This window comes from Sphaerodactylus townsendi, linkage group LG13 (genome assembly GCF_021028975.2).
Source record: "Sphaerodactylus townsendi isolate TG3544 linkage group LG13, MPM_Stown_v2.3, whole genome shotgun sequence".
NCBI classification, from domain to species: domain Eukaryota; kingdom Metazoa; phylum Chordata; class Lepidosauria; order Squamata; family Sphaerodactylidae; genus Sphaerodactylus; species Sphaerodactylus townsendi.
This window is the reverse complement of record NC_059437.1, coordinates 55,886,057-55,912,458: the sequence shown is the minus strand read 5'-3', so window position 1 is coordinate 55,912,458 and position 26,402 is coordinate 55,886,057. Positions and strand designations below refer to the sequence as shown.

General features: G+C 49.4%; 1 protein-coding gene across 1 annotated transcript; it reads right to left on the bottom strand.

The window, feature by feature from the left end:
* Positions 1-1,281: 1,281 nt before the first annotated feature.
* RPH3A (rabphilin 3A) lies at positions 1,282-26,402 on the bottom strand. Its single transcript, XM_048514249.1, is given in 10 exon segments — positions 1,282-6,139; positions 7,448-7,544; positions 8,860-8,941; positions 9,699-9,850; positions 13,285-13,341; positions 16,151-16,277; positions 16,644-16,751; positions 17,117-17,205; positions 21,308-21,387; positions 26,163-26,402. Coding segments are annotated over 10 exon segments (1,152 nt in total). The 5' UTR covers positions 26,392-26,402; the 3' UTR covers positions 1,282-6,008.

The following is a 26,402-nucleotide window of genomic DNA, read 5'->3' as shown; positions in this document are numbered from 1 at the left end:
TTTTTTTAGAGGTGGGAGAGCATTCAGAAGTCGCACTAATCCACTCTCCCCCTGTGAACCCCATCACCTAATCTAGACCAGAAATACATCCCAGTGACTCCAGTTCAAGCTTTGAATTGCAGCTGAACATTTAACGCTACTTTATGGCCCCTTCCGCACATAAAGAATAATGCACTTCCAATCCACTTGGAAGCTGGATTTTATTGTGCAGAATAGAAAAATCCACTTTCAAACCATTGTGAAAGTCAATTGGGGGCGTTTTCCCACTTACCTTAAGCCGTGCGCTACTCTCCTCAAGTAGCGCGGGGTCCCCCAGCACTCCCCACTACAGGGGCGGCGACAACGCAGCCGCCCCGACGCTGACGCTGTCGCGCCCCCTCAGCACGCGTCATTCCTGGTGCCTTTTGAAACGGCGCCTTTTGATGACCCCGCGCTCTGCATCATGGGGAAGCCGTGGGGTCGTGGGGAAGCCCGGCCACACACCAGAAATGGCGCGCGCTGGGAGTTGCGCGCAGCAACCTTTGGACCAAGGTAAGTCGGGAAACATCCTGGATATGCAATATTCTGCATCTGCGGAGGGGGCCTTGAGTCAGGTCATCTACCCCAGTCTGGTGCATTTTGCCAGTAGTGACTCTCGGAGGCCTCATGCAAAGGTCTTCCAGCCTGCAAACTGGGGGGGGGGGGGGGATATGATTGAGCCTGGAACCTCCCAAGCACTGACTTATGTCTCCTCTTATTACAACCAATCTGTGGTTGACTTTGGTCGTTTCCCCACTTACCTGCTGCTGCGCGCTACTCTCCCCAAGTAGCGCGGGGTCCCCCAGCACTCCCCACTACAGGGGCGGCAACAACGCAGCCGCCCTGACGCTGACGCTGCCGCTGTCGCGCCCCCTCAGCGTGCGTCATTCCTGGCGCTCCTCGAAACGGCGCCTTTTGATGACGCGCCGTTTCGTGGGGAAGCCCCGGAACGCGCCAGAAATGACGCGCACTGGGAGTAGCGCACAGCAACCTTTGGTCGAGGTAAGTGGGGAAACGACCCAAGATCAGTTCCCTTAGAGAAAACAGTTGCTTTGGAGGGTGGGGTCTATGACGCTGTATGCTGCTGAGGTCCCCCACCCCTTCTCAGTCTCAAAATCTCCAGGTATTTCACAGCTCAGAGCTGGCAACTCTGCGCTATGTCCAATCCTACCAAATCTGTTCCTCAAGGCCCCCCTGCTTCCCTGTTTGGCATGTGTTTGCATGTTCTCAAAGCGGTGACGAATCAAGACAAGACAATCAGAGTGAGTCTTCCCCCCATTATTCTCAGTTTATTAGGTATGACATGAAGAAAGAAAGGTTGTTTCTTCGTTTACACCCGCATGCAGTGGAAGATCAGATGGGGTTTTTTTCTAGTTTCGGTGGTACGTTGGCTGTTTAAATAGCTGTAAACTGACATTTCGTTTCCTTTCCCTGTGAAATTCACTGCATGCTGGACAGAATGCGATTGTCAAAAGGGGGGTGCGGTCAGAGCCTGGGGGGGGAGGTTTTGCACCATTCTCGATCTGTATGTGCATGCTTCGTTTACAAAGAAAGGAGAGAGGAAGTCGTATTCCAAACAGTCACAAACTGCCAAGAGGAGGACGAAAAAGAAAACCGCGGGAGGAAAAGTGCGCACTGTTGCTGGAACGGTCGCAGATTACAGGATGGTCTTGAACACAGCTGTCTTCTGAGACAACAGATGCCCAGAGAGAACCTCTTCGTATGGAACGAGGGATGTAGAAAAGGTTGTTAAAACAGGGGAGGACACAGGCACCACCGATGTTGTCCAAGGTGGATCTCAACGGGTATCAGCCTCTGAGGGACATGGAACAGTCTTCACCCTACCTGACGGGTTTTTGAAAATGGAGTCAGGGCCCCAGTAAAGGAAAGAGCCCTCTGTGCTCGGCGGAGATGGGTGCACTGCACAACCCCCACAACGGTGTGCACCAGCCTTCCCCATAGCTCCCGTTCCCCAGAGTTCTGTTGCAACACTGTGTTAGGGCACAACTGGACAATGATGCACGGAACTCCCTGGGCGCAACTCCCAAGCACTTTTTAGCAGTCACGTGAAGGCCTTCAAATGAACACAAGAGTCTCCCCGATCGCTTCACAGCACCGTCCCAACATGAAGTAGCTCCACAGAGTCACTGTTTGCACCGTTACAGGAATCATATAAGCACTCTCATATTGCCTGTATGTTTTCCACTCACAGGGAGACATTGTGACTCCATGGAGCCATTTCAGGGAAGGACAGTAGTGTAAGGTGACCAAATGGTCACCTTTGTGAACTGGGATGGGTGGGCGGGAAACGGGAGCGCCCCAGAAGGCCGTGTGCTCCTGCGGTCTCACGCAGGAGGCTGCTACAGTGCCTTGTGCCCCAGAAGGCAGTGCGGCAGCCTTTCAAAAACTGGGACACTTGAAAAAACCCGCGGGACAAATTGTTTAAAGGCAGGACTGTCCCGCCAAAAGCGGGACGTCTGGTCAGCCTACAGTAGTGTGCAGGAGATCACTGAAACTCCTCTCAACTGGTACATGGCCCTGCCTCACTGATTGACAGAGAGAAACAATGCTGGGACTATGCCAGGGTTCCCAACAGGTGCCTTCCTGGGATCTGCCAAGTGTCTTTAGAAAGGGGCAGAGGCAGGGGCAGGTACACATTCTGCCCAGCTAGACTTCGGATTGGCCACTGGAGATTTAATTGGCTGTGCAGGTTTTTTTTAATGTTGCTTTGGCAGCAGCTGCCACCATAGCACAAGAATCTTCCCTCCGTGCCTGAAGGTGAGCTGAGGCGGCCATTTTGTGGTTGGCTCGGCCTCCGGTGGCAGCCATTTTGTGGTTTGTTTGTTTGTTTTCTTTAGATGTATTCACCCTGGCACAAGGATCTTCACTATTTAACTGAATATGAGCTGCGGCAGCCATTTTGTAGTTCGCTCCGCCTCCAGTGGCAGCCATTTTGTGGCTAGCTCCGCCTCCGGCAGCAGTGCTTTTGCAGCTGCACCCACCACCCTGGGTCAGAATTCCAAAGGTGCCCACAAGGTCCAAAAAACTGGGGACCTCTGGAGTATATGATTTCCCAGAACCTCATTGAGTTAGAGCACAGGTGTCAAACTCGCGGCCCTCCAGATGTTGTGGACTACAGTTCCCATCATCCCCTGCCAGTATCATGCTGGCAGGGGATGATGGGAACTGTAGTCCATAACATCTGGAGGGCCGCAAGTTTGACACCCATGAGTTAGAGTCACTTGTGAGAAAGAGAATGAAAGTAGCTGCAGGCCTCTGCCGGATCCAACAGACATCAGTCTACTAAACGAACGCTTCCAATAGGTTTTTAAATGCTACCTTTTTAAAAAAGAAGGGTTGGGAAAATAAGACGAGGGGCAAGCTACAAAGTCACACAACCCAGAAGTCAGCCGGGTCCTGCACCAGACCCAGCAGGTCTGGCAATGAAATCATTGACTGAGGTCCTTCAGCCGAGCGATGCACTTGGCCAACTTCTCAACAAGGGGGTTGAAAACAGAAATCCAAGGAGGCCATCTTGGACAAAGGGGGAAGGGGGAGGCGGGAGAAATATCAGGCTCCTTTCTTTTCTCCTGAGAGGACAAGACATCACAGGTCACCACAGACAACACAACACACTTTGTTGAAACTCCCACACAGGACACACAAAACATCCAGGCTGTCCGTTGGCAGAAGGAGCCCTCCTCAACAGACTGGCACGTTAAGATTCTAAGAAGAGGGCCGGGACGGCTCTAATGGCACCATCACGAGAACAGACAGGCAGCTGATCATGGCTCCACCGGGAACAAAAATACGACAACTAATAAGAGGCTCCAGAACAGCACTGGGGCTTGAACTCCCAAGCATTTTTTAGCAGCCAAATGTAGAAGGCTCTTCCAGGTGGACCCCTTTCCACACCACTGGCATACCACCTACAGCTGGCACTCTAGGGTGGTGGCAGACGGGTACAGAGTTGCGTCCCATTGCTCCCTCTCTTTGTGGGAAGGCACCCACCCACACAAGGAGTGGCCACTCCCAGGACTGGCCCATTCACTTGCCAGCAAAGTCCACAGTTGCCCACTGGCCACTTTTCAATCAGGACGGGCTAGCTAACAGTTGCAAGGTGCTGACTCTAATCCCAGGAGAGCTGGGTTTGATTTACTCCTCCACATGAGCAGCACTATTATCTGGTGAACTGGGATTTGCTCCTTCTGCTCCCCACACATGGGAGTCACCTGCTGGGCTAGTCAATGGGTTCTCTCGAATTCTCTTGAAGCTCCACCTACCTGCGCCAAAGGCGTCTGTTGTGGGGAGAGGAAGGGAGGGGGCTTGTAGGCCACTTTGAGGCTCCTCACGGTTGAGAAAAGAGGGATATGAATCCAAACTCTTTTTTCTTCTACTTGCTCCACCCTCCATTTGGGAGAGACTTCAGGAACGTTCTTGGGATACTGTAAATGCAAAGGTTTTGGGTATCGCAAGAAGGACATATTCCAACGAGAAGAACATCAAAAAATGTAAGATACCTGTTGAACTCTGAGCCATATCAAGGCCTACAGGTTGAGAGTATCGGACAGGGGCTTGTCTTGGGCCGCAGCACCAAGTTCAAGCGGAAGGAGAGAATTGCGGGGGATCCCAGCTGTCCAGCTAGAAACCTTCCTGGAGAGCCTCCAGCCAGAAGGGGATCACCTGATACTACCTGACCTAAAAGCCTCCGCGCTCTCTGGCCCGAGCCACAGGGGACACGCCACAAGCTCCAGACATGCAAACTCTGGACACAAGCGATGGAAGAGGATTCATCACCTCTCCCTGCTTCCTCTCCCAGAGAGCTCTGCTGAATGTCGAGAGGCCACTCCTGGATTTCAAGTGGGTGACGCTTCAAACTCTTCCTGCCCTTGGATATGGGAGCAAGGGGCCTTGGTGCCTGCGCATAGGGGCAGTAGGTGAGTTGCTCCCCTTCCTGCTGTGGTGTGCTCTGGGCCCAGGTGTGCCCAGGTGTGCCCAGGTGTGCCCAGGAGATGGGCTGTCCCTGATGTGAATTAAAAACTCAAGAGGGTCAGATGGATCCAATGGAAATGCCTTCTAGACACGCACCATGGGAATGAATGGGGCTCACACCACAGGGCAGAGGTGTTTGAGTGGCCTTTTGACCAGTCCAGTTGCCAGCCAGAGGAGAAAAGAGCCCGGGTCCTTTCGCTGGAAGCATTGTAGTGAGAAGTGCACAGCGCTCACGCCATGAAATGCACGCTACTAGAGGTGAAGCCCCGCATCGACTGACTTGCACGGGCATCAGGCCACAGGCAGGAACAGCGCAGCGTCCGGAAGAAGCGCGCGGTGCTGCGACATTGTGTGTTATGGGTTAGCACCCAGGCAGAGCTGCTCTTGTGTGAACGTTGGAGTCTGGAGAAGCTCGAGCTGTCTCGCGCTTGCTGTGTTTTAGCTGCTGCCTCCATGCTCAAAGCAGCCAGATCGAAGGACCGTAGCCGTGCATTTTCCAATAGCAATGCTAAAAGTATTTCATTTTATACAGGGGGAGGGGAGGGGAGGGGAGGGAGGGGCTAAATGAGTGGAGCAAGAGGATGTTCCACATGCAGAAGTCGACATGGGAGGAAAAGAGACCGGCGGGGTCAAGGTCATTTGGGGAGGGGGGAAAGGGGGGGGAGCAGAACAGGGATTGACGTCGAGCTGCCAAAAAAGCAGAGGCCAAAGTAAAAATGGTCAGTGCTGGGCTATTGCTTGAAAATCTGTACATCAATGTACCCCGGGGGGTGGGGAGGAGGGGAACGGGGGAGTAAAAATGGATCACCATACAAACAGAAAATAGAACCAGGGTATTCCTTGGCATGAGAACAGTGAAGGAGAGAGGCTGCCCCTGGGAAGAAGATCGGAGGGGTCTCTTTTCCCACGAGTGCTGAAAGGAACTGTAAACGTGTTGGAAGACGAGATGTCAGAAATCTACTGGGAGGGGGAAGGAGGGTGGGTGCAAGGGCAGCCCTCTAATCACTGGCCACGTGGTTCTCGTTCTGTAAGGCGTGCCAGCGCTCGATTTTCTTATCCTTGTTCTTCAGACATTCATACCAGTGTTTCAAGCGTTCACCTTTGGCTGTGATGCCCAGTTGGCACCCACCTGAGAGAGAGAGAGAGAGAGAGAGGGAGGGAGGGAGGGAGGGGGAGGGAGGGAGAGAGGGGGGGAGAGGGGGAGAGGGGGAGAGGGAGAGGAGGGGAGAGGGGGGGAGAGGGAGAGAGGGAGAGGGAGAGGGAGAGAGAGAGAGAGAGAGAACATAATAACGCAAGAACGGCTTTGGGGGATAAGACCTGTGGTCCATCTAGTCCACCATGCTGTTTCACATGGTGGCCAACCAATTCCTCTGGTGGGACGACAACAACGCATAGGGGCCGGGGCCTTTCTCTGGAGCTGCCTGCTGGCACTGGGATTCAGAGGTTGATTGCCTCTGAACATGGAGAGAGAGACAAAGACGAGGGCGGAGGCAGGGATAACGCAGAGGGCTGGTTGTGTTTGTCTGCAGGCAGTTAACCAGCGAACAGTCCTCCGACACTCTATGAGTCATCCCAGGCTTCTGCTCCATTGTGCCTCCTCCAAATCCAGATTGCACACCCACCCACCTGATCGCCCCTCCGCCGTCAATGCAAATCTCATTTCTTTATTGATTTCACACACATGCACATCCCTTCCTGGGCACTGCCCAACCTCCAGTCCTTACGAAATCCACCAACACATTTGCACTCCCACCACGCTTTTTCCACATCTCAGTCAAAAGTTTGGGAGTGCATGTAAGCAAGGCTGTACAGCAGCTTTCATTCTCAACCAGGGTTCCCTTGAGTACCCTGAAATGCCGCTGAGCTCATGTCCCAGAAGTGCCAGCGGGCAACACTACTCACCACCATTACCACCCTTCATTTTGTGAATTGTCTCCTACTGAAGCTCCATAGCAGAGGGACATGGAGGCTGGGCTCCATGGGGCAGGGCCTGCCACAAGGTCAGCAGCCACCCCCCACCCCCCACCCCTAGTGCTTCCCTTCACCTGGGAGGAAGGTGGGGTGTGTGGCAAACAGGGGCAATGGGGAGGGGAAGGTGGGAGGGTGGCAGCAGGGGATACCGTGAGATATGAAGAGTGAGGTCAAGGGTACCCTGACCTCAAAAAGGTTGGGAAACACTGCTGTACAGCAATCTATGAGCATGTTTCCCCCCTCCTCCATCCCCTCTGCATATGAGGAAGCAAAAAATCCCACCCTCCGTTCCTGCAACAGAGGACAGCTCCTTACATTTGGGGGGGGGGGTGTCACCATGAGTGGAGTGGATCTGTTGGATTTTGATTTTCCCAGGGACAAAACTTCAGTCCCGAATGTGGCCAGGCCCCGGCTTTCCATTCCACCTCGGCAGTCGCTCTTGACACTAACAGCTTTTGACCCTTACCAATGTAGTCATTGGACTTGCCGATGTCATAATCCCAGACGGAGATATCGAGCTGTTTCTTGGCCAGGTCGCTGTGCTTGATGTCATAGAAAAATTCCTGCAAAACACAACATTGGCTCGTCAACGCTGGCTTTTCGAACGAAAATGCAAAATCAACAAGCACATCGGAAGAAAACCAACAACCCCTTGTGTTAGCCAATGACCATCTCGAGCACCCAAACTCTGGGAGCGAAGGCAGCAGGGAGAACTTGGCAGAACATGCACAGTTTGGTACGTAGGTTACGCCTGCACCTTGCCCGCCCTCCCCTCTCCCCACAGTGGATTTTCAGTGATTACCAGGGATTCTTCCACTATGAAGCCTCCCCCAGAACAGCCACCCCCCATTTCCCTTCCCCCCCGCTTGTCTTGCTGCTGGCCCCTTTTTCTCTTTTTTTAAAAAAGAACCCTCTTCCAGCTACTGTGCTGGCCAAGTGCTGTTAGGTGGGTGTTGAAAAACAGGAGGGCCTAGCAAAGCCACAGGGGGCTGAGCACACACAACAAAACTTCGCTTTTTCAGCAAAGAGAATGGGGAAACTCGCACTTAAAGAGGATTTGGAAGCCACAGGCCTTCTCTGATCTACTTATCAGTGAATTCCGGAGGGGGGAAATGTGTGCGCAGCCAAGAATCTGCCCAAAAGGGAAAGTGCACTCACTGCGGGGCAGACCACAAGTAGCTAATAGGGCTTAGAAAGAAGTATCGGAGCCAGAGCCCTTCGGGGGTTGGGCAGTCTATAAGACTGAGAAATTAAAAAAGAAATAAATAAATAAAAGAGGCCTTCTGGGGGATGGTACTGCATCGTTGTGGAACAGCAACCAAGAAGGCCCTGCTCAGAAGACAGAGAGAGTTGGTTGGAGTGGGACTTAGCTGTGACATCCTTCTGTCCATTCAGAGCCAGAAAGTTCCTGGTTTCTCTCAGGATGTTTGATTCATATGCTTTCCACAAAAATAAAAGCGCTAAAAAAATGCCAGCTCTAAGAGGGACTTGCACCAACCATGGGCGCAAACAAAGAGGCTGTATTCTGAAGTTCTGAGTTTTGCTTTTATAGAAAAGCAGATTTGTTGCTGGGGGGGAGAGGGAGTGTTGAGGAAAAAATAGTGAGCTGCGATGTCCCAGTCTGTCATTTGGTTTTCTCGTTCAGTCGGGGTCTATTAGAAACCAGGGTCTAATGCCCGTGGTGGCGAACCTTTGGCACTCCAGATGTTATGGACTACAATTCCCATCAGCCTCTGCCAGCATGGCCAATTGGCCTTCATGCTTGGCAGAGGCTGATGGAAGTGGTAGGTCCATAACATCTGGAAATGGGATTATCGCTAAGTAACCAATTTCACTGGTAACTCATCAAAACCGAGGAAGGCTCCTGCCCAGCCTCACCTCATTAAACTCGGGGTTCAAAGTCTTCTTCTTGATTTGTGTCTTCTGTTTGGCTTTCTTCCCCATGTCCGGCTTCAAGAAACTGAGAACGACAGAATGCAACTTCAACCCTTTTCCATGCTTAGAAACACTTGGGAAAGAGCGCTTGGTGGGATTCGAGTATTTCATAGCCAAAGTGCAAACCTAGGAAATATCTGCAGCCTTGGTGGATAATTCCAGCCTTGCCCAGATGGGAACCCCAGCCCTTGGCTGCCCAAGAGGTGAAAGCCCAGCTTATAAATCTTGTTCACCAACAAATATGTCAATTCCTTTCACGCAGGGATACCCAGCCTATTATATTACAGCACTCACAAATCCCATACACAGGAGAGCCTATATGTTGGCTAGATTTAACATCATGCCATCTCTGTTACATAGAGGAAGACTTAAAGGTCTCTCCAAGCGATAAGAGGTTCTTGTCCCTGTAGCATAGGACAGCTGGATTCCATCCCAATATCATACATTCTCCTGAACTGCGTATTATACCAAGAACTCCGGATCCAGCCTGCTATCCCAAGCTGATAGACCCTATGATTGAAGTCATATACTGAATCAGATAAAGCAGTTATGCTTTTAAGTTGTCAGGGATTTTCATTGTTGCCTTATAGTGGCAAAAGTTTTGTATTGAGAAGTTTACAAACTGAATGTATGACAAATGTGAAGTTTTTTACTATTCAACTTTTAACTGAAACTGTATTTTTTTAACTGGAACTATATTTTAACTGGAACTATAATTTAACTGGAACTATTGTATATATGCCAATAAAGGCTTATTGAATTGAATTGAAAGCCCAGCTTACATTTTAACAAACGGGTCCGAGTAGCCATTGGCATCCATAGCCGCTAAGTGGACGGCGCGCACAATGCCAACAATGAGCCCTCCTTTCTGGGTGCTGTACATGAGCGACACCAAGATCTTCCCGCGCTCCTCCACGTTGTTCCCCGGATCCATCTGCAGGGAGTAGAAAAGTAGAGAGGAGAGAAAAAAGTTGGTTGGAAGAACCACCAGCACCAGCCGTGCCTCGGCTCAGTAGGTTTCCATTCCTTGTAATTGAGTGGGCCGATTCTTGTGATTGCTGGTGCTTGCTTTGTTTAGAGCAAGGGTCTTCAAACTATGGCCCCCCAGATGTTCATGACCTACAATTCCCATCAGCCCTGCCACTTGGCCATGCTGGCAGGGGTTGATGGGCATTGTAGTCCATGAACATCTGGAGGGCCATAGTTTGAAGACCCTGTTAGGACTTGACAATTAGATCAGCAAAATCTACTTGACAGCTTGGCTGATGCAATCCTCCACCTTTCACCTAGTTTCAGGGTGGGTGATGCAAGGCTTCATGACTAAGCACATCTAGTGTGATTGCATCACTACTCCCTGGATTATTGTATGTCTGAGTATATATATGCACAGAACAGCTCTTGCTCCTTGTTCGTGCTTTGGATTATCCAGTTGCTGCACTTCTGCACTCTGACATGAGCTGTTTTGTGCTTTTGGAATAAGGAATAAAACCCTTCTTGTTTCTTTTGAAGTGAACAACGCCTGGGTTCCTGCGTTTTCTTTTCCTTAACTGCTTCTGCTGTTACCACGACCACTGCTGATTGGATCCTTCTCAGACCCCTGGTTTAGAGACTAATAGTAGCTGTTCGTTCCCAAAGCCGGACAGTACCTGGACCCTTATCAGAGTCCCGACCTTGAAGGAACTGCCTGGCCTGAGAAAGCTTTTGCTTTTAGGACAATCTTGAGAGGGAGGGATATCGGCTGCTGATGCTTAGTGTGAACCTGTCAGATCCAGCAAAGAAACTCTGGAGTGTACTTGTGCGCTACTTGGATGCAATAAATCAATTTCAGTGGATCTGAGTCTGATTATTGGAAGGAGGTCAACGGGCCTGAGTCCAGAGTTGGTCCTGAGTTGGGCCCTCTGGGTTGCTGGGTCTTTCATTTCTTCCCTCCTTTCCTCTGTGCTAGCAACTGTAGATAGCAGATGCATCTCTGGCCTTCCTCGGGAAGGGGGGTTGGGCAGATGGCTTCCTGTATCTCCGCAATGGCATTGAGGGGACTTTACTTCTTTCACGTTCCTGCGCTGCGCCTTGTGTGGGGTGGGGAAGGGGTGTGTGGGCAGTAGAGGGAATAAAGCAAAGGGGTATTTGGGAAGAGGGTTAGAGCTGGCTTTGCAAGCCAGGGACACATCAATCATTCCAATAAAGCAGCGATGGTGAACCTTTTCGAGACCGAGTGCCCAAATTGCAACCCAAAACGTACTTATTTATTGCAAAGTGCCAACACAGCAATTTAACCTGAATACTGAAATTTTAGTTTAGAAAAAGCAGTTGGCTCAGAGGTGTGCGTTACTTGGGAGTAAGCTTGGTGGTAGTCGGTGGCTTTGCTTTGAAGCATCCGTGCAACTCTTCCAACGGGTGAATCACGAGCCTAGGAGGGTTTACTCAGAAGCAAGCCCCATTGCCAGCAACCGAGCTTACTCCCAGGTAAAGGATCATGCTTCAGTTCTTTGCATGAAAATCAGTGAGGTTTAACAGTGCTTAACAGGGTTACCTATACTGCTTCCCCAAACTAGGTTTAATGCTAATAATCAAGGCCAGCGGCCCAGGCCAGCCTAGATGTGTGTGTATGTGGGGGCTTAAGGCTGTTTGCTATGCTGCGCTGCGGTCACAGAAACGGCTCCGAGTAACTGCACCTCTGTGGCAAATTCCGATACCCATGGGTTCACCACCACTGCAATAAAGGCTTCTGTGTGATGAAATCCAGAGTCCGCCATTGAGTGAGATCGTAGACCTGAAACACACACCCTTTAAAAGTTATCTAAGCCAGTGGCCATTGGTATTACCTGAGGCAGCAAGTTCCAAAGGATGCATTTAGGTACATTGATGTGTTGCGCTTATTGGCCAAGAGGGATTCGGAGCTCGAGCGTTATGAGTAAGGCAGGGAAAATGCCCTCCACCCACCACACTATTAATGGGTTTATAAGGCTTTTCTCTCCCCTGAAGGCTTTTTGTAAAACGTATCCTTGTGGCCAGATTCATTTTTCCTCTCCTCTTTTGGAAGCAGCTCACGCCTGCGTCCCACTCACAAATCCCACAAGATGAGCTGGTGATTTGCAACAAAAAACCCTTCCTTCACACACACACACAGACAAATCCCTCAAACAGCATCTTGCCAGGAACAGTGAGAATGCTCCATGTTAGTGGCCCACCAACAATGGCTGCTTCACACACGGGCAGGCTTTGACTTGGCTGTGCCGTTCCTGACCGTGAATCAGCACTTGCTTTTCAGGAAAGCTGTCCCAAAAGGTGATGGAGGAGAAATCTGACCACTGGGGGGCAGTCTGCACAAGAAAACAACTGCGGCTGAAGGGAGAGAGTCACACTGCGCGGTGATGCCTACGATCAGCCTGGATCCGGCCTGCACCCAGTGAACCGGCTGCTCTTCCCTTCACACCACAATCCCTTTTGACATTTAGGGAGCTGCAGATGTTTCTGTGAACTGTGCTGCTGCAGAGTCTTCAGGGCCAAAGGAGAGAAGAAAAGACTAGATCCTCTCAGCATCTTGAAAAATAATATTCCAGGCATGCGGGGACCTGATGTGGATTGGGTTAATTCTTCCACAGCCAGCAGATCCTCTGAGAGTCGGGGAGGATTTTGGCCGGCTTTGGCCCCTGCCATCTTCTAAGATGAAGAGCAACAACTTGGGTTCATCGCTACCTTGATTTAGAAAGTGCAGTTCTTTGATTTTAATCTGCTCTTAATAACACCACAAACTGAGTTGAAGTTGTCTGGGTCTTGCAGCCTGGCGTCTCATAGATGGATTCATGGACTACCGTCCCACTCAGCGCCCCTGCCAGCATGGCAGGGGCTGATGGGATTTGTAGTCCATGAACATCTGGAGAGCCACAGGTTGCAGACCCCTTATTTATTTGTTTGTTTATTTACTTTACTACAGCCCACCTTTCTCACTGGGACTCAAGATGGATTACACAGAGTGAGTCAATGACGGCTCGAACAGCAATTGGCTCACGTCCTGTGATGTCACAGAAGGACTGGGGAAGAAAGCAAGTCCTAGGGAAAGGGGTGCATGAGACAGCAGAGCAAGGTACCCAAGGAGGAGGAGAAAAAGAGGTTGTAACCAGGAGGGGCCAAACAGAGGACGGCAAGGGGCTCCAAGCAATATCACAATGTTTGGGGGATCACATTCATTCATGCCCTCTTCCAAGGCAGGTCTGGGCTAATGCCACGGTTGGGTAACAATCTGGGAGCTTACACATCATGAACCTAAAATATCCATTAGTGCAAAGCCCTAAACCTTGGCTCCAATTTACTTCAACTCCTGCCCTGGGCAGCTAAGAAAGATCCTTCCACAGCAAAGGGCCATCTTACCTCATCTTCATAGAGGGCCATTCCTCGCGAGGACCCCGTTGTCCCTGCACGCTTCATCTGGAGGTTAGAATTAAGAACATAAGAACAAGCCAGCTGGATCAGACCAAGAGTCCATCTTAGATTAGCTCTCTGCTACTGCAGTGCAGATGGGCTCCACCAGGTGCCTTTGGGAAGCTCACATGCAGTGAGGTGAAAGCAGTAGCAGCCTTCACAAGTGCTGCGTGCTTTCGGTGCCCCTTGAAAGCACCTTCAGACTGTTATAGGCATTTGCAATCTGAGATCAAGGAGGATCAAGATTGGTAGCCATAGATCGACTTCTCCTCCAGAAATCTGTCCAAGCCCCTTTGCAGGCTATTCCAGGTTAGTGTGCCATCACCACCTCCTGTGGCAGCAGATTCCTTAAGCTTGTCACTGCACGCTAGTGCGAAGAAGTGTTTCCGCATTAGTCCTAATTCTTCCCCCCAGTCTAACCAATTAATTGGATTGGAGGGGACGGGGGGCGGGGGGGGGGAGGCTTCCTTTAATCATGTGCAGAAGGCAATTTGAGAAGTCTGTCAAGCCTGGTCCAAAGGGATTCTGTACTCTTCCTTCTACAGCTTTCTCTATTCCTCTCCTCCTTTAAAAACTGCTTGCATTTCAAAGGGCCCAAATATTTCCATCATCCAAAAAATGCGTGCGTGGCCAGACACACAGCCACTTTATATTAAATCAGACCATTGGTCAGTCAAGGTCAGTTTTGCCTACTCTTGACTGGCAATGGCTGTCCAGCATCTCAGGTGGAGAGTTTCCCCCTCACCTATTACCTGATATGTTGACTGGAGACGCCCAGGATTGAACCGGATACCTACAAGGCAGAGGCTCTTCCCCTGAGCCCCAGTCCCTCCCCAATACATATCGGGGCTCCATACATCAAGGCTTGATCAAAGCACATGTTCCTTGACCAATTAAATTTGTGTACAGTTAAGAACATAAGAACAAGCCAGCTGGATCAGACCAGAGTCCATCTATTCCAGCTCTCTGCTACTTGCAGTGGCCCACCAGGTGCCTTTGGGAGCTCACAGGCAGGATGTGAAAGCAATGGCCTTCTGCTGCTGCTGCTCCCGAGCACCTGGTCAGTTGCACATGAATCCAGACCCTGTTCCAAAGGGGGGGGGGGGGATCCCTGGTTTTTTTTTTAAGTGGATGACTTACGCCTGGGGCAGAAAGCAATTGTTTCCGCAGAGGCATTCCTTCCTATGCAGCAGTGGCGTAGGAGGTTAAGAGCTCGTGTATCTAATCTGGAGGAACCAGGTCTGATTCCCCACTCTGCCGCCTGAGCTGTGGAGGCTTATCTGGGGAATTCAGATTGGCCTGTGCATCTCCCCACACTGCGCCAGCTGGGGGTGACCCAGGGCTGATCACAGCTTCTCGGAGCTCTCTCAGCCCCACTCCACCTCACAGGGGTGTTTGCTGTGAGGGGGAAGGGCAAAGGAGGATTGTCCAGCTCCCCTTTGAGTCTCCTGCAGGAGAGAAAGGGGGAATATAAATCCAAACTCCTCTTCTTCTATGTGAGAGAGGAAGGCAAAGACAAGGGAGAGGCAGAGCTCATGCCCCCCAGCAAGATCTCAGGGGCTGGGAAAGAGGTTTCCCTGCCAGCGCCCCCGAGAGAGCCCTGCCAGTCACAGAAGGCCAGACAGGCAGGAGGGGATCGGGGGCCTGCGGCAATGTCACATCTCGTCACCCAAAACTGTGAAATGCTCTCATCTGGAACCATCTTTATTTGTTCAAAAGATTATCGTCAATTAGATGAAAGGAGGAAGAATTATAGGGCTACCCCAAGCAATGTGTCAGCCAGCCAGCAAAGGAACAGAGACGCCAGGTGACAGCTTGATCATTATGCAACACCCCTGCGTGCTCCCTTGCAAAAGCTTTGACAGGGGGATGAGAGAGTCCCCTTTGTTCTGAACTTCTCCACAGTAATTAAGTCCTCAAGAACGATGCTGTCACCTGCCGACTCGTTCCCTTTTTTGGCATCAATTAGTCGAACCAATTAATTTAGTAAATGCTTCAGCCACTAGAAATATCCGAAGATATTTGAGTGAAAGTGGGACCATCCTTAGATTGTCTTTTCCTGCACAGATTCCTGCCTAGGGGGACCCGCCTCCTTTGGAATACATGATGTAAGTCTTTTTTTCTGACTCAAACCCAAGTCCTGCGTCCCCACCCCCTGCCCCCACTCCCCAACACTGGCCAGTTTCATGTGCAAGGGCCAGTGGCGTAATGTCCATTGGGCAAAGCGGGCAGCTGCCCAGGGCTCAGGAATTTTGCAGAGCATGCTCCAGCATTTGGGGGGGGTGTTTTTTCATGTTTCGGCCTACAGGGGGCGCATTTTTAGAGAGATCGGCACCAACATTTCAGGGTATCATCACGGGATACCTGACAGGGGAGCTCCACCTCCTTCCGCTGCCCATGGGGGGCATCCAACTCAGGTTTTGCCCAGGGCTCCAGTTTGCCTCGTTACGCCCCTGGCAAGGGCACAGAGCTGACACAAACCCTCCACCCACACATGCACTCTGTTTTTCCACAAGCATCTGAAATTCAGGTAGACTGTCACTGAACATGATGCTTTATTTAGTTGTTATTGCTAATGGCTCTGGATAGATCTGTCTTCTGTAAATTTGCCCCTAAGATAAGGACACGTCAGATCAATTCTTCCAAATCTGAATCTGCTGTAGAGTCGCTCCAGGAGGTGACCCAATGAAGCAAACTGAGATATGGGGAAGCATCTCCATTGGGGGGGGGGGGATGGACCCCTGGGATCCAGCCCCCCGCCCTTCCGTAACGACTTGTTGCAACAATGCAATATTGGCAGAGAAGGGACACGTACCGGTACGACTCTTTCCAGACAGATGCTGAAATTCTTCTTCTGGTTGGGCTTGACCTTCTTCAAAGCCACCCTGGTCTCGCCAATAAATTCATTGTGGCCAAACTTGTCCTCGTCACATACAGAAATCCTACGAGGAACAAGGAAAGCAGACATTGCCGACCAAAGAACACTTTGTCAGAGGCGAGATGGTTTCAGAGGGTCTGCAGTAGAACAGCTAGATTTGAGTCTAGAACAGGGGTAGGGAACCTGCGGCTCTCCAGATGTTCAGGAACTAGGGGCTGATGGGAATTGTAGTTCCTGATATCTGGAGAGCCGCGAGGTTCCTGCACCCCTGGTCTATATAGAAGCACCCGGGAGTGATATGAGCATTGACTCTCTAAGCTCTCGAAATCTTATGCCCAGAAATCCTATAGGTCTCTAAGGTGCTACTGGAAGAAGAACCCCATTACCCCGACCCGACCCCGCCATTCCTTCCACCAAACCCTTTGCATGCCTTAGCGTTTTCCGCTGCATGTCTTCCTCGGTGTCTGCCGTTGGATACCACTCCAGCGTCTCATTCCATGTAATACGGGGTTACGTGGCGAACATCAGAGTCTTCGTCCTCAAAGTTTGTTGGACTGCCAAATGCAAACAGGGCCAGTAAAACAGAGAGAGGAAAGCATCGTTTCACACACCTTCCGCGGCACCTGACAAGATCATTGCAAAAAAGCAAGGGGTTGAACCGGGCCAAACCATTTTGTTATTGGGGATTACAGTTTGAAGCAGCTGGTACTGAAATCGCCATTTAACTTGTTGTTTCAAGCGTCGCAGCACGGGTGGGCTATGTTGGTTGGGTTTTACTGTCAGGAGTTCCTGGTATCAGGGAAAGCAATCACAAAATAACCTTTTTGAGGGTTTTATTGCGAACCACCTTGTGCAGAACTGCTCCGCCCCTTCAGAGAGTGTGGAAAGGCCAGCCAGAGACACGGAATCGCCCTTACCTTGCTGGCCCCCGGCAACAGATGCAGCTTGACGTAAGGATCGGCCAGCCCGTTGGAGTCCATCGGCTTCAGTCCCTGGGCAGGAATAAAATCAGGACAAGTCAGACACTCCCCAAAGCAAAGGGCAGGAGAGGTGGAATTTAAACATCCCAGCGATGGCTGACTCAGGACACGTTCAGGAAACTGGGGGTTTTTAATTAAAAAACTTTTTGAAGAAGGTTTCACAGCTGCACCTTTCAAACACTGGCTGTCCTGAGAAACCCTTTTCCCACATGGACATCTCTACTCGAGAGAAGCTCAGGAAATACCTTCAGCATGTTGCAAAGGATTCTGGGAAATTACTCTTGTGGAGTTAACGCTAGGTGCTACGGCACTGCACTGCCCAAGCCTGTTCTTCAGAAGCGCACCCCTAAAACATATCCCGGTTTCTCCTTTCACTGTGGACTGCAGCTGTGGACAAGTCTACGATAGCGGAACTCACTCAAGCATGGCAGCTATTGGGACAAATAAGACACGTATCAAAGAGGCACCTAAAGGCACTGCAGACTATTTCTAGCCAGAAAAAATCAGCAATAGCCAGAACGCATGATAAATATGTCCCAAACCTGGACATGAGAATATTATTTGAAAAAACAGAAATTCTGGACCACTCTGAGAAAGCCACTCACGGCCAGACTAATAACATAATAGAGAAGCCATTGAAATCCATATAGCCCACATGGACAATTTTGTAACAGGGAGGAAGAAACTATGAAAATAGAAATCAGAACTTGGCTGCCAAAGTGTTGAAAAATACTAGGAGTCAAGACAGTTTGACTAATCAGCTCCATACAAACATCATAGTGGATGACTATAGACAAAAGTTAAAAACAAAGGCCAGGATACTTCTATTCAGATGCTTCCCACTCAGTGACCTTGCTATCTCCATTGTTACTCCCATGCTATAGACTTCCATTGTTACTCATACTTCCTGTTCAGATGCCTCAACTATTGGACCTGGCTTGCCTTCTTTATTTGCTCTGAGACAATGTTTCTTCACCCACCCTAGACGCACTCCAACAGATATATATATACTCCACTTGCTTTCCCAACATCAGATCTCCTCTGAAGATGCTAAACCGTTACAGTATGGCAGAAGCGAAATGTCAGGAGAGAATGCTGCTAGAACACGGCCATACAGCCCGGAAAACACACAGCACCCAAATGCAGGGAAACTGTTTTTCAGGGAAGTGATTTTTTTTCCCAATGTAAGAACCTTCCTCTGTTACAAGCAGCAGTTGGGGCAAAGCGCCTCATCGACAGGACAGATCTGTTGGCCAATTGGCCATGCTGGCAGGGGCTGATGGGAATTGCAGTCCATAACATCTGGAGTGCCAAAGGAGTTCATCACCTGATGCTCTACTCTCTTTGCACATTTGAAGATACAACTATCAGTTCACAGAGGCAGGGATTTCCCTCTGCTATGTCACATCAGGGAGGGAGAGACCTCACTTCAAGGATGCAGCGGTTTCATGGGTTGTTCCGTGCAGCCCAACCTAGAGGTGTGAGCAGTGATCTCGTCAGCACACAGCCATATGTGTGTGCATTTACAAAAAATGTCTTTGCCTGACAACATGCAATCAATGGGGGAAGCTCACGGGAGAGGTTTAACCATAGAGACCGGCAGCATCTTCCCAAAGCACAGCAAGGCAATCCAGTGCTACTTGGACACTCCATTTCGACTAGTCTCTTGTGAAAGTGGATGACCTCCAGCCCCCTTGGATGGGTTCCCATTACCAGGTATCCAGGTATGGATTTTAAATGTTGCTGTCTCACCTCCCCTGTCCTACTCTGTTCAAGAAACTGTTTCCTGGAGCAGCTAACAACAAACAGAATGAATTAAAATTGAAGCAACAAACATGTAAATGTACAAAACATAAAATGAACAGGAAAAAAATAACTGCAGCAAAATACGTCAAAAATACACCAACCGAACGGCACCGCACTGGCTCTTTAAAATCAGAAGGAACAGTAACCCAGATGACAGGGTAGGACTGAGGTGGAATAAAATTTCCAGCATTCTTTGTGCGCCAAAAAAATGGCACAAAACAGAATTGCCAGCAGCAAAAAATGCACAGAGAATACAAAGATCGGGGGCGGGGGGGTGGTTGTGCCTGAGGAATCAAAATTGCAAACAAAGTGCAAACAATGGCTAGTAGTCAGGACCTTCAGGGCCACCTGGGATCGTTGCTTAGGACGAGAGGATGTTCCCATCCCGTGAGAGGGATTTCAGGAGATGGCCACATCTACATATTGGAAAAAAGATCTTTTCCTTGGGCTTCTCTTGGGAGGCCCTACAAATGTTCAGCTCCGAGATTTACAGCACGCTAAAGACTAAGATTATTTATCGATCGCACAAGAATATCAAATTCCTCCTGAGCAACGCCAAGCAAAGCTCTTTTGCTCTCCAATATTCTTTTGGGATTATCCCTCAGAAATCTAGCCCCGCTATATACCTGGAACAACACAATTGTTAATTACAACTGCAGATGGGTCACCTTGACTAGAGCAAAAGGTGTAACTCTTTTTTTTCGTCAGTACATCTTCAAAGGCGCTTCTCTAGTATTCCACAAAATGAGCTGCTATAGCTGTCCGATTTTGTCCTGATACTAACTGGATACACTTTCTCACATCTCTGCTTCATTGTTCAAAAAAATACAACAACTTTATCAGAACTGATTTCGAGAACCCATGTATGCGACCAACAGGATTTTATGCTCCTTTCTGATAAAATAAAAACGGCTAAGCTTCTAAATAGTCACAAGCCTTTATTGGCATAAAATAAACATACAAATCAGCATACAAAATTTGCCCATTATTGCTCACAATTATAGACACTGGTACTAAAATACTAAAATACTAAAATATATACATGGTCCTTCTTGTAACTATAGGACATTCCTTCAGCTAAGTTAACTCCACTTAAACTATCGGATACTGACAGAAGCTAGAAAAATTACTGCTGGCTATATGTGGTCATATAATACATAGACATTGGTTGCATTCATCTACGCCTATTATTGTTAGCAGAAATTTTAAGCTACATTCTCACACACTGTGGGATCCATGTTGTTCAAAAAAAAGCATAGGTATCTTGGCTATAATCAGTTAATTGTTATACAGAAAATGGGATAAGTGCAGATTGTGACATTCTGATTTCAAACCTTACACAATGAAAGAGGGTATGATCGTAGTGTTCCACCTGACCCATATTGTAATGGACATAGCCTCCTCTGTTTTATCAATTTGTTGATATCTACAGAGCAGCATAGAAGGCATTAGATTGAATCTGGCCAGTGTTAAAGCTCTTCTTAATTTATTGCGGATCCACTGTAAATAATTGCCATGTCCTTTTTTGTTCAATTGAATAAGCAGGGAATAAACACGCTTCGTGAAATAAGCTATCATATCCCCGATAATTTTGTTCTAATAGCTTAGTTTTCGCTAAGAGCTATATGCTCTGATAGGGAAAAGAGGGACTAACGACTCTAATGAAAGCCAAGAGTGTTGATTTTTTCCCTCAACTAGTTTCAGCCAATCTCGAATTTGCATAAATCGAAAGCATGAGGTAACAAACTGGAGTGATCCTGCAAATAGTGGATACGTGAGCTAGCATCTGACAGTTCTCAGCCAGGCCATCGGTGGCATACGCGATATTTGCCCGAGTTCTAAACATCATCATAGGGCTGCATATGAAGCACAATTTGGTATCTATAATTTTGTGGAAGAAACGGATCATGTTTATATTTCTTGTTTATAGCTCCGATCCAAATAGGGTGCTCCATAGAGGAGCTGAGGAGCCGCGATTTAGCATTGAAATCTTCAATGCTGGATGGTATATACTGGTGGCCCACAGGAAAAAGAAACTTGAATTCAAGTTAGGGCACTGTTGTTAAAATAAAATTTGTTGTGCACTTCTCTGATAAAATAAAAACGGGCTAAGCTTCTAAATAACTCCTAATGTTGAAATCTCTACAGAAGCTGTTGCTATATTTTTTTTACTCTGTGTACCTCGCAAGTTGCGCAACAAGGATCTTCTTATTGTATTTGAAATTCTTGACACACACACCGGTTTTATGCCTAATAAAGGTTTTGGATTTGGATTTGAGATGGCCACACCCGGAAAAGCCAAACTTACTTTTGCCTTAATGATGGCGCAGTGCAAAGAGCTGTTGTCTGGACTGTACAAGAGGGTGAATTCCAAAGATCCCAAAGTGGCTGCCGAGAGAGAGAGAGAGAGAGAGGAGAGAGAGAGAGAGAGAGAGAGACTCAGAAGCAGATCTTAAAGCAATACCAAGGTTTCCAGAGAGAGGCCTATAAAGAGACAAGCATGAGACAGAGACGGAGGAGCACCTGCTCAGGCGGAGGGGAGAAGAGGGCAGAGAAGCCAAAAGCACCAGGAAAGCAGCCAGGGCAGGAAAATGGATAACTCTGTCACAATTCAATTGTCTCTTTAGCACAGATGGAACGTTCATGGGGACATGTGGGGGCATATGTCCCCAGGCGCACGCCAGCTGGTCACAAGGGGGGGCAGAGAATCGCCCCCACACCCCTCCCCTTGGCCCCACTCCGTCAGGCTGCTCTGACAGCCAGCAGAGCTCTGGCACTGGCTGAAAGAGCACTCCTGGCTTTGGCGGCCGCCAAGAGGGCACCCCTTTAACTGGGGAATCCGGTCCTGGCCAGGCTGGGGTGGCTCCACGGGCAGGCTCCTGACAGCTAAAGGTGCTGGGGGCAGAGGCATAAGAGCGAGAGGCATAAGGGGACGCCCAAAGCAGGTGTTACTCCCCCCCCCATGCAGCAGTGGCAGGGAGGTTAAGAGCTCAAGTGTATCTAATCTTGGAGGAACGGGTTTTGATTCCCAGCGCTGCCGCCTGAGCTGTGGAGGCTTCATCTAGAGGGGAATTCAGATTAGTTGCCTGTGCACTCCCACACACGCCAGCTGGGGTGACCTTGGGCTAGTCACAGCTTCAGACTCTCTGTCTCCACCCACTCCATAGGGTGTGTGTTAAGGAGGGGGGGAGGGCAAGTGAGATTGTCAGCCCCTTTGAGTCTCCTGCAGGAGAGAAAGGGGGATATAAATCCAAACTCTTCTTCTTCCTGTTCTTACTCTTTAGAGAAAGCTGTTGATTAACTAATAGTTTTCTTGTTGGATGTCAAGTCACAGTTTACTCAGGGTTAGGGGTTTCAAGGCAACTGATGTTCAGACGAGGTTTGCCTTTGCCGGCCTCCATGTCACAGCAGCCTAGGGAGGTGCCCCATACAAATACAAAACCAGGGCTGGAAAAAAACTGATGGAGGGGCAATCACTGAGAGCATGCCATGGCGTAGGGTGGTTGCTAAAGAGCAGGTGTACCTGAATCTGGAGGAACTGGGTTTGATTCCCCGCCTGCCGCCTGAGCTGTGTGGCGTGCTTATTGGGGAATCTAGATTAGCCTGTGTGCACTCCCCACACATGCCAGCTGGGTGACCCATGGAGCTAGTCACAGCTCTCTCGAGGCTCTATAAGCCTCTGGGTCCACCCCACAGGGTGCGTTCTGCTTGTGACGGAGCTAAGGGCAAAGGAAATCTGTAAGCCCCTCAGGTGGGTCTATAGGGAGAAAGGGGGGATATAAATTCAACCCCCCCTCCTCCTCCTCCTAAAAAACACTGTTCTGAAAGTTTCTATTTTTCCCCGAGTCTTCAGATCTGTTTTAATGTCTGCACATAAGACATGTAGGAGACCTTAATTGGAAAGGTGGGCGTCCAAAACTTTTCATTGAATGAATAATTATAACTAAATGCCATCAAGTTGCAGCCCACGTGGCCACCCCCTCAAGAGGTTTTCAAGGCAAGGCATGAGCAGAGGTGGTATACCGTGGCCTTCCTTAATTGAACATATCCTCCTAACATCCCCTCTGTTTACTTTGCAACTCTTTTATTATCTTTTCTTTGGCCAGTTTATTATTTATTAATTCTCTGTTTTGCTTCTAGGATTCAAAGGTGTTTTAAATACATTATCTGCGGCTGTTTTAATTGGAAATTCTCACTGCTATTATGTAAAACCTACTGCTATTCTTTGAATTCTGTATTCTTTGAATTCTCATTCACTTGTGTGTGATTGTATATCTGGAGCCTTGGACATTCTTTTTAAAAAAAGCTATTAAAACATGCTATCAATTAACCCTGCATAGGAGAAAGAACAATAACTCTAAAGGAAAACCAATACTCCTCTGAGAGTCATCTCTTTGCACTTTTCCTGTAAATCAAGTTAGCAAATTTTCTTTCTCCCAGACACTCACAAACTCGCTTCTAAGAGGACAGTTTTTATCATTACTTGGTTTTGAAGGTAACTTTTAAAAATGCAGCTGCCTGATTAATTGGACGGAGAGTGCCTTTTTAATTATTGAAAATGCTTTTCAATCAATTAATCTAACCAATTAATCTACACAATGTAGAACCCTAATATTACAACTACTCATAGCAATAATACCGTCCAATAAATGCTCTGCTCAGAAGCAGTAATAATGCAATGCCAGGCCTCGTGGCACATGCTGTTGCCCATCTCTGGGTTGGAGGCTGCTGGAGATTTGGGGCTGGAGGCTGTGGAAGAAGAAGAGTTTGGATTCATATCCCCCCTTTCTCTCTTGTAAGGAGAATCAAAGGAACAACAATCTCCTTTCCCTTCCCCACCCCACAACAAACACCCAGTGAGGTGGGTGGGGCTGAGAGAGATCCGATGAACTGTGACTAGCCCAAGGTCACCCAGTTGGCATGTGTGGGAGTGCACAAGCTAGTCTAGTTCTCCAGATAAGTTCTCCCATACAGCTCAAGTAGCCAGAGCAGGGACTCAAACCCGGTTCCTCCTAGATTAGAGTGCTGAACTGTTCTGTTCTAACCCACTACACTTCACGCTCTGGCTCTCCTAGGCATGGAGCTGGACATCAAAATGGTATGATGTCATACAGCCCACCCTCTGAAGCCGCCACCTTCTTCAGGGAACTGATATCGGTAGGTAGCCTGGAGGTCAGCTGTAATTCCAGGGGCTCTCCAGTCCTCACTTCAGGAGCAAACCGGAATGGGTGGGCAGGAAGGAAACAGCTAAGATTCAAGGGCAAACGGGGAGGGATAGACATACAGAGGAACCATCTCCTTTAATGGGGGGGGGGGTGGCACAGCCCCTGCTTTGCATGAACAAGGACCCAGATTCGATTCCTGAATTTCTACCTCAAGGATTTCAGGCCCAGGTGTTCAGACTCACCTTTATCTACCTGGACAGCCCCGCCAGTCAGAGGTAGAGAAGCAAGCCTTTATTGGCATAGACAACAGTACAACAATAATAAAAAATGGATTAAAAAGCATATACAATGCAGGAAATAAATGTTAGGTCGAAGGAAATCTACTGGCGTTTAGTAATTTCCAGGAGAAAGTCTGCCACTATCATACAGCCAGAGAAGGATCAGGGTTGTCCGAACAAGTAGTGTAATCTAGTGGACTAGGGAGATGGGGTAAATGTAAAGGAGTAAGATTCACATGCTTGGATCTGATTTCATTGAATCTGAGACAATTATTAGTAATTGTGATGGAGCCAGAGATCTCAACTGAGCCATCGTGCCATGTGGGCACTTCACCTTGCATTACCGCTACTTCAGTCCAAGGAGGCAAGACTGCACTAGAAGACCTTTGGGTCTGACCCGACAGATGGACTCTGAACAGATCTGCCTACCCTGTTTCTCCGAAATTAAGACATCCCCTGAGAATAAGACGTAGTAGAGGTTTTGCTGAAGTGCTAAATATAAAACATCCCTGAAAGTAAGACATAGTTACTTGCACAGTTTTTTGTTTGGAAGCATGCGTCAATAACAGAACACCAGAGCATGCAGCTGTGGGCCGGAGCGAAAATAAGACATCCTCTGAAAATACGACATAGCGCATCTTGGGTAGCAAAAATGAATATAAGACACTGTCTTATTTTCGGAGAAACACGGTATTAGGTTACATCAGTCACTGTGATGCAACAGAAGCCTGGAAGATACGTCTTCCAATTTCTGATTCCAGTTTTTAATCTTCACCCCTCCCCCCCCCCACCTCTCCCTCCCAAGTATAGCGGCGCAACGGTGCCTCCCGGCTCTTCCATCTGCCATAAATAATGCAAATGCTCCAGTGAGGAGTTTTGGGGGCAGGGGTGGGGGGGAGCGTGTTATTTTTCCATGAGCAAGGCCGAAACGGGCTCACAAAACCGCTTCTTCCCCAATTACTTATTTACCAGCCATTAAAGGCACTTAGCGGGTCCCAGGAAAAACCCGCAGACCTCCCAGGATCCCAGATCCCGGCTCGTCAGAAAAGGAAAAGGACTACATTTCCAGGGAAAGTTAAAACATTTCAGAAGTTGATACTACTAAACTTCCAACATCATAGGCCGCCGCCTCAAGCGAAGGCGAGATAACGCCGGTCAACGCTTATGACGCCGACCTCGGCGACGCTGGGACTCGCCCGCGATGGACGGGTTCCGCAAAGAGGCTATAGCCGGGCAGCCAGCGCCATGGAAGCGCCGGCCCGGCACCGACCAACATGTCCCGGGCTCTCGCCCGCACGCCCGAGGCCTGGGGACACGCCTCTGGTTCTGCGCGCCTCGCTGCTCCAGCGGTGCAGGTATGCGAAATCCCCAGGCACCGGCTCGCTACGCTACCGGAGGCTTCGAGAACAGGTGAACAATGCCGGTCACGGAGATGGGGAGGCGGCATGAAGCCGCTGCCGTTAAGCAAACTTGCAGCGGGCTTCACCTGCAGTGTTTCTTCCCAAGAGCTGGGAGGCAGCTCTGGGGAAATGCGACGCTTCCAGGTCGGGAGAGGAAGGCGTAGCGCCGCAGTGGCGCGCTGCTGGTGCAGCTCCCCGTGCACCCGTAAGCGTATCGGCGGCCTGGAGACGGCGTTTTTACCATCTCCAGGTCGCCATTCATTGCCCATGCAGAAACAGCCATAGGCAGGAGCAGCCTGAAGGGACATGAGACCACCTACTTGCTTCATCGGAGTCATAGCTGTTGGCCTCATCTTCCTCCTCCTCCTCTTGAGGAGCTTGCCGGGCGGGTGCTGGGGCAGCAGGCGGCATGGTAGCTTGGCTGTAGGGAGACACCTGCCTCATTGGCCTCTCCTCTCGGGCTGAAGGTGCTGAGTACCCAGAACTTGCTCGGTCATCCCAGGTGGCCCCAGAAGTGGCATAGGCAGGATCAGCTTGGGGCTGAGCCATCGAGACACCGC